Raw genomic sequence first — 8172 nt, forward strand, 5'->3', positions numbered from 1 at the left:
TGACTATTATCAGAAACGAATTTTCCAAATCGGTGATAATGGTGCAATATCGGACGAACGTCTGAATTTGAAACAACGAATGTTGAGAAATATCATCTAATAGAATTGGTCAACGGATCGAATTGAATCAAAATGAAGTAAAATAGAAGTTGAGTGAATATTCGCCGTCAGTATTTTTGCGTAAATCGTGAAAAGAGTGTGTGATCGCCGACTGTTACGAGCCCAAAATACAGAAGCGACGTTTGCCTGAGGATGAAAACCTGAAAACGAATCAAAGTAATAACGATAAAATTTCTTTGTTTCGTTTCATGGCTCCACGGTCTCCACACACTTTTGCTCTCGCATAATTATACTAGATAATAGTAGTAAGTTGTGTAGTAAGGATTTACCGCCGTATCACCTAGCATGACAAATAGTATTCATGTTGTGTTTTAATCGATATAATTAGAATAGTAATATGTAATTTAAGAGTCTAGAAACAACGCTTGGTATTCCAGCTGCATCTATTTGCTACTTTAAACTCCAGATTCTATTTCATATCGTCCAAGTAAGAAAGCAAAGGTTGCCTTTTCAAAAATTTCTTTTTTTTAATGGGTCCATTTATTCCAAGCCTGTAATAATTAAATTGTTAACACTTGATATGCATTTACGGATCCTACGATCCGTAACAACGGTGTTCAGAACATACATGTACTTTGTATATAAATAGATAAACTTCGACAAATGAAGTTGAATTAAAGGAAAAAAATATGAAAATATTCAATGAATATGAAACATTTACAATGTAAGCATCTGTAACGTAGAATATGTTTTTGTTCTTCATTCTACATGTAACGTACCGGATGTTGTTTATCTTGTACAGCATCAGGCATTCCCCAAGCTGGTGGATCCATTTTGTTGGGTTCGTTCGGAGGAATTTCGGTTAAAGTAGGTGTTCCAAATTGTCCAGGTAATAACGTTAATCCAGGCATTAGTGACAAAGCTGCTGCATTTCCATTTGGAAACTGTTGCTGTTGCTGTTGCTGTTGCTGTTGCTGTTGCTGTGTATCTACATGACCCTGATAAGAATAATCGTTATGCATTTTCTTTCAAAAAGAGGATAAGTAAAAGAGTGCACAGGACAAGGATTGCATACGCAAATACATTGCAAGCGGATAGAAAATAGAAGTGTAAAAAGAACATAGAACTAGATAAATGGAAGTAAATATACATACTTGAAAGGAAGATTCCATCATCTGATGAAGTTCAGCGTCAACGTTAGATATACGATTGTAGGTAGCACTAGATCGAAACATTTGATGCCTATCAATTCCTGGCGCTAGGCTCGCCCAAGATCCAACAAGTTTTTCATTATTTAGCATCCAATTAATAGAATCAGCATCACCGCCTGGCCCCATTCCTGCAGTAGCATAGTTTTTCCAGGCTCTTTCTGTACCAATCGGACGTGGTACCTTACGATCCTCTATTTTCAGTTGGTTCATTTCTTGAGCGACTTGTGCAGGTGAAGACGGCGATATCGCCGGTGAACCGCCATTCTCTAAACTTGTGATTAAGTCAATATTCCCGGGTTGCGCAGTGATATTAGCCAAATGATTGGAAAATCCGATTTGGCCTATCATTGGATCTTGATGCGGTGGATAATTATTGTGCGGGGGACCGAAAGGCCAACGTGTCTGTCCGTTGGTCGAGATGCCGGCGGTGTTAGGAGTGGCTCGAGACGGAGCCTGATATTTTCCTAGAGGAAAGTTTCCAAGCATCGCTAAATTATTAGACTGGATTGCAGATGGTGGAGGTGGCGGTACAGTGGCAAACATATTTGGATGTATTCCTGCGACAGCAGCTGCTGCTGCTGCCGCTGCCGATCCCGCATTGAACATGGTCACTTGAGGTTTGCTATTTAAGTGTAACGAACTAGAGAAATCAGGCGCTCTGGGATTTAACCTCGACATACTGACGGTAGTGTTGACAGAAGCAGATGGGGCAGCTATCGTCTGTGTAAAATTTTGCATGTGAGGATGGTAAGGTAGAAGAGGATGAGGAGCTTGACCTTCGTTGGGCACCATTTTCAGTAAGCTCGAGTTTACATTTGGATGTTCGTAACCGACGTTATTTGCTTTAAATAAACCAACGTCTAAGGTTGGTTGCGATGTTGAAGGTGGCATCACGTGTGGTTGATGCGACCCGGCGTTACGCGATGTCAAATCACCTTGAAATACTGGCCTGCTAAATTGTGCCCCCATCGTTGCCCCTATTTCTATGCTTTGCTGAGGAATTACAGGTCGTGCCACGGCTAAACTGCCAGGCGGTTTATTCGTGAGTGAATGTTCACTGTAATTACTTCCAGAAGATTGATACTGAGGTGGCTGAATTGAACTATGTCCAGTGTTCGATGATGCGCCACTTCCTATGCTAGTTGCACTCGTATTGGTTGTAGTGTTCGATTTGCTTGAAACAGGAGAACACATTGTTGTTCCACGATATCCAGGAGCTTTCGAGGCATCCACCTGTCCCAAGAACAAAGAAATTCATTGTTAAATGAAATCATCAGTACAACTACCACGGTATTCTGTACGATGAAGAAAGGTGCTATTTGGTAATTATGTATTTTACCAATTTCAAACTAACCTGAGGAGGGCCATTGTCGATAAATTTAGACGAAGATGACCCCGATGTGTTTACAGAGACTCCACCGCCAGCCACGGTTGCGAAATTCATACCCTTTTGAGATTCGTTTTCTCGACCACCCCACATCGATTGCTGAGTAACTTTCGTAAAGGTGTCGTTGAATAAGGAATACTCGAGTGGCGTGTTATTCGTTTGCTGCTGCTGCTGCTGTTGCTGCTGCTGCTGCTGCTGCTGCTGTTGTTGTTGTTGTTGCTGTTGTTGTTGCTGTTGCTGCTGCTGCTGCTGCTGCTGCTGCTGCTGCTGCTGCTGCTGCTGCGACTGCTGCGATTGCTGTTGCTGTTCTTGAATCGTAGATGCAATTGGCGTTGAACTACGTACTTGTTGCTGTTGTTGTTGTTGCTGCTGTTGTTGTTGCAATTGTTGACATTGCGATACAATTGGCGGCGATGGACTAACTCGAACCGAATTTGAACATGTAGAAGCAATCGAATTATTTTCCGAGCAATATGCAACCGCAGTACTGGTAGCTGGTGATGCAGTCACGTTCGAACCGGGCGAATAAGTGGATTTTCCTGAATAATGAGAAACCATTGTTGGCGGGGCAGATAAAGTAGGCAGTGGCCGGCAGTGTTTCGGCGATGTATTGACTGCTGAAACGGGTTGTTGAGACGAAATCTGTGCCGTTGCTGCAGCCGTGGCTGACATTACGGTGGCAGTGTTCGATTGTAAGGATTTCTGCTTATTTACGGTGGTATGAGTGGACTGCATCACGGTAGTGGATGTATGAGTAGAGGCAGTGATTTCCGATAATTTTGCAGCAAACGTTTGCGTTGTACTTGTTGTTACGATCTTTGTTGCTCGTCCAGCTGTCATAATAGCACTCGTGTATGACATTGTTGTTTTTGTATTCGACGACGAAGCCATCTGAGCAGCTACAGCTTGGGCTCGTTTTTCGGCTACACGTACAAAGAAGAAAGAAATAATTGAAATAATATGTATAAACCTTTATACATATGTTCTTCTCGTTTAGTTATCTTAAGTTTACAGGCACGTAAAGTATACGTCATTATACAGTCAGATCGTGATTAGAATAAAGAAGAAACTAAGGATTGCTTCACCTGCAGCAACGAGTCTGGGTGCTGTTGCGCGTGGTAAAGGTGTCGGAAATGCTCCAGCAAGTTTAATGGTAGATGACGATCGAAGAGGAATCAACTGATTGACGGCAGAAACTCCAGATGTGTAACTGGTCTTATGAATTTGTGTACTGTTGGAATTAGACGTTAAACTAGGCGGTTTACTTACAGGACCTAACTTTGCTTTACTCGACTAAAATTGAAACGGAAATGATATATATATATATTAGACAATGAATGATAAAACTAGTAAGCAATGTACTTAATAAATATATCGTTGGCCAATATCTTACAGCTATAGTAGAAACGGTCTTATCCCAAGAAGAAGTCGTCACAACAGTCAATTTCGATTTTGGAAGCATTTGCCATATATCAACTTCTGGATCTTTAATAAGCGCTGCTATTAATGTATGAGCTTGTTTAGTTGCATCGGACGATCCTCTGAAAAGTAATAGAAGGAAGGAAATTTATATAATGTATATAAACGCTAAAATTACTATCGATAATAAGACTAGTGATAATTAATGAAAAGCAACACTAGCAATAACGTACTTGATAGTAATAATTCGTTCGCCTTGACATTTGCTCTGTTTTTCTACTTCAATATGTGCTCCTGTTACACCTCTAATAGTATTTATATTACTTCCACCTCTCCCAATAACCCGACTAATAGCATTGGGAGGAACAGAAACTTTCTTAGAGCGGAATGGTGAATTCATAAATCTTCCAGAATCGTCGGATTGTCCCCTAATTAAAAAATGTTTTTCTTTGACTATTCATTTTCGTAACCATTACTTATGCATCGTTATTATTCGGCAACGATTCAACGTACTAAACGAACATATAAGACGTTGATAAAAGGGGTAATTATTTTTCTTACTTTCTCACAACTTCCTTCCAACCTTCCTCACGTTTGCCACCTTGTTTAGGACTCGTTGTACTATTTGCTTTAGTGGAACTATTCAGTATCTCTCCATCGTACTGATTACTATAAGATTTTTTGCCTTTACCAGGCGTATATGTTTCGTTGCCAGTCGCTTCGAAATCTTCCCTATCTGCCGGATGTCTTGAAGATTCGAACACTAGTTGACCTTTCAGTTTACGCTCGCTACAATTAACAGTTGATGATCGGCTATTTGTTGTGACGGAAGAACTTGCCGATGCTACCGAAACTCCGTTATTAACATTAGTCACGATTCTTCTGAAAAATGAAAATATTCAAAGTATTGAAGCAATATGTACGTGCATAATGTGCACACGTAATAAGCGTTTATTAATCTAAAAATTCATTCGAGATCATTTCGACTCACTTTTCTGAGGTACTATTATTTTGAGATTTGGTTGGTGTGATAGAATTTTGAGTCAAAGTAGTAGTAGTTTGCGCGATAACAGATTTTGGCGACCTCTGTGGAGACATATCTTTTTCATTACTCGCGGGACCATTGGCTTTCTTTTTTTTCTTGTCCTTCTTCTTTTCTCTCGCTTTCACGTCATTACTGCTGCAACTACCTTGACTATTTGCATCAATTCCACTGTCACCTTCTTCTCTATCGGCATCTTCTGGACTTCTATTAACCGGAGATGGCATACTATCCATTCTTTCGCAACCGTCACCAGTTTCGTGTTCACTATCGTCTCCCCTGTCGCATTCTTCGTCACCAGATTTTTTCCCATTCTCTTCCTTCTCCTCATAGTTTGCTTCATTCTTTTTGTATTCTTCGTGTAATTTTCGTTTTTCCTCCTTCTTTTCGAGTTTCTTTTTTTTCTTTCGTTCTCGTCTACGAGCAGCTGCTGCCTTTTTCGACTCTTCACGTGTTTTCTCCATATCGAGCTCCTCCAATAATATCGTAGCATTTTTATTTGCTTTTGCTGCTTGAGTCTCTTTTGCAGCTCGAATTACTTTTACACACTCCTGACATTTTTCTAGAAGTTCTTTATCGCTTACGGTAGCTATGTATCGTGTCATTTCTTGGTCACTTGGAAATTGAGTAACATGATTTACCATCCACTTAACTACCTTAATATGTCCTTTGCGAAAAGCAGCCATCAAACAAGACACCTTGCGATTATCTTGCGAATCGATATCTGCGCCAGCATGGTACAGCAAATCGACAACGTTTAGATGTCCACCGTTTGCCGCTAACCATAGCGGGCTATTTCCTTTTTTATTTTTCACTTCTACTTGAGTCCCCCTTGATAATAATAATTCTACGAAACGGCAGTGTCCTTTATCAGCAGCGATGGTAAGGGCAGTGTCGCGAGACGAGGGAACAGGTGTAGCATTGACATCTGCCCCTTTAGTGAGTAAGACGCGCCCAACTTCCACGTATCCTCCGCTGGCTGCTTCCATTAACGGCGTAAGTCCAGTCTTGGCTCGATGTTCTACGTTAGCTTTACGATCGAGAAGGAGACTAACGACTTCGTGTCTTCCTTGAAAACATGCCAACGTTAGCGCCGTATTACGATTAGTTTCAATTTGAGCATTTATATCGCTGCCCATATCTAGTAACAGTTTCACCGCCGCAACGTGACCATTCATAGCGGCAAGCATTAAGGGGGAAATACCCAATTTTGAACCAGTCCGAGAATTAATTTCAGCACCATGACTAAGAAGAAGCTTTATTATATTAACGTAACCACCAGATGCTGCAAGGCTCAAAGGTGTGTAATCAGAGACGTTACGATGTTCTTTATTGGCACCTCGGTTCAATAGAAGTTCTACCACTTCGTATCTGCCACCGCTGCAGGCAAGAGACAAAGGTGTGTCCTTGGTACGTTCGGACTGAGCCTCTATATCAGCTCCATGATTCAAAAGAATTTCTACCACTTTCTGATGTCCCGCTGTTGCTGCCAATATCAGCGGAGTGAACCCTTTTTTGTCTCTATGTTCTATCGGGAGGAATATAGTATTATAGAATATTCGAATAATTCGTAAGATGTTGAGAGTATTCAACAATAAAGTACCATGTTCTTTAAAAATCTTACCTATATCCGCGCCGCGACTTAATAGAAGTTCAACGAGTTCTTCATGCCCACCAGCGCATGCCAAAGTTAGGGCTGTATCATGATTACTTTCTGTTTCAGAATCTACATCCATGCAAGAAAACGGTGCAGGCGGTACTTGGTTAGTTGTGTAACCACCAACCGTTGGAACACCTGTTGTATATTGACCAGCAACTAAATGATCAAATTTTTGTGTCAAGATATTGAATTAACGTAAAAATACAGTTCATTTCATTTCATTTCAATTTAACGTTACATTTTTCTCACCTGTCGTTGGATCTAACTGATAATTCTGGTTAGGAAAACTCGGAGTTTGTTGTTGCGTATTCGCAGTCTGTTGTTGTTGACACGATTGTTGCTGCGTCAAAAGTGGGTATCTTCCCTTTTTACCTTTGCCGCTTGTTGGTGCAGTATAAACTTGCTTTTTGTCAGAAGCAACGATCGTCGCAGAAGTCGTTGTTACTGGCGCTTGAGTTTGAGTAGCCACTTGAACTTGATTAGTACTACAAGCTGTAGATTGCGTGTAACCATTTGTTTGATAAGGTATACTGTCTATTATTCCTGTTGTTTCGCTTACAGTTGGTAATGCTTGTGTTGGAAATGCTGATTTAAGAGAAATAAGTTAATGTAGACATGGAAATTAATTGTACCGTTTATATTACAGCTACTAAAATAGATTCTGGTTAAAAGACTCACTTATTTGAGAAGACTGTGGTAACAATTGTGGCTGTAAGTGACATCGAAGACCCTCAAGATAACCTTCTTTAAATGCAGCATTCAGAGAAGGTGTTTGTAAACTAGCTATTATGTCTGCCGGTATTTGAGCACTTAAGGGTGGTAATGAAACAGGTGGTACCGACAGTACAGGATTAGTAAAATATTCTTGAGAGGTATAAGGACTGTTTGTTTGTTGAACTATTTGCGTAGTTTGTAAATGTTGTTGCTGCTGCTGCTGCTGCTGCTGTTGTTGTTGTTGTTGTTGCTGCTGCTGCTGCTGCTGTTGTTGTTGTTGTTGCGGTTGCTGCTGTTGCGTCTCTTTACCGCTTGGCACTTCCAATCTTTTCAGTTCAAGTTTTTCTTGATCTTCTGTTGCTACTTGATCAGAAAATAGTATTTATTACACAATAATCACGTGAGATTATATAGTTGATGGATAAAGAATCAATCAAGTAAAATTCAAATCTCATTTCTATATTTACCATCAACATTATCGTCAAAACTAATAGATCGGAAGATTTCAAAAGCATCGTCAAGGGGAATATGTGTGCCATCTTCCAATTTAATTACACTTTCGCTCGTACAAAGAGCCTTTGCCTTTTGAGCGGCAGCGACAAAGGGACAAGCTCCATCTCGATGCAGTCTTGCCAACTCAGGATCTGTCTGTTCCGTTAGATTCTGCTGAGTTTGCTAT

General features: G+C 40.5%; 1 protein-coding gene across 7 annotated transcripts in view; it reads right to left on the reverse strand.

The window, feature by feature from the left end:
- Mask (multiple ankyrin repeats single KH domain) overlaps positions 1–8172 on the reverse strand; it is a 15899-nt gene continuing 7727 nt past the window's right edge. The window contains exons 12-24 of one of the 7 annotated variants that reach the window (XM_076383190.1): positions 7961–8168; positions 7458–7856; positions 7029–7364; positions 6744–6935; positions 5069–6647; positions 4639–4956; positions 4311–4505; positions 4052–4199; positions 3744–3951; positions 2626–3581; positions 1215–2504; positions 840–1058; positions 1–260 (exon numbers count right to left, since the gene is read on the reverse strand). In XM_076383190.1, the coding sequence (XP_076239305.1) occupies positions 168–260; positions 840–1058; positions 1215–2504; positions 2626–3581; positions 3744–3951; positions 4052–4199; positions 4311–4505; positions 4639–4956; positions 5069–6647; positions 6744–6935; positions 7029–7364; positions 7458–7856; positions 7961–8168 (6141 nt within the window). In that variant the 3' untranslated portion in view covers positions 1–167. Of the gene's footprint in view, positions 612–839; positions 1059–1214; positions 2505–2625; positions 3582–3743; positions 3952–4051; positions 4200–4310; positions 4506–4638; positions 4960–5068; positions 6648–6743; positions 6936–7028; positions 7365–7457; positions 7857–7960; positions 8169–8172 lie in introns of all 7 variants that reach the window. The other 6 variants (XM_076383192.1, XM_076383187.1, XM_076383191.1 and 3 more) reach the window with 6 other exon arrangements.

The sequence above is a fragment of the Calliopsis andreniformis genome, chromosome 8 (assembly GCF_051401765.1).
Source record: "Calliopsis andreniformis isolate RMS-2024a chromosome 8, iyCalAndr_principal, whole genome shotgun sequence".
In the NCBI taxonomy this organism is placed as follows: domain Eukaryota; kingdom Metazoa; phylum Arthropoda; class Insecta; order Hymenoptera; family Andrenidae; genus Calliopsis; species Calliopsis andreniformis.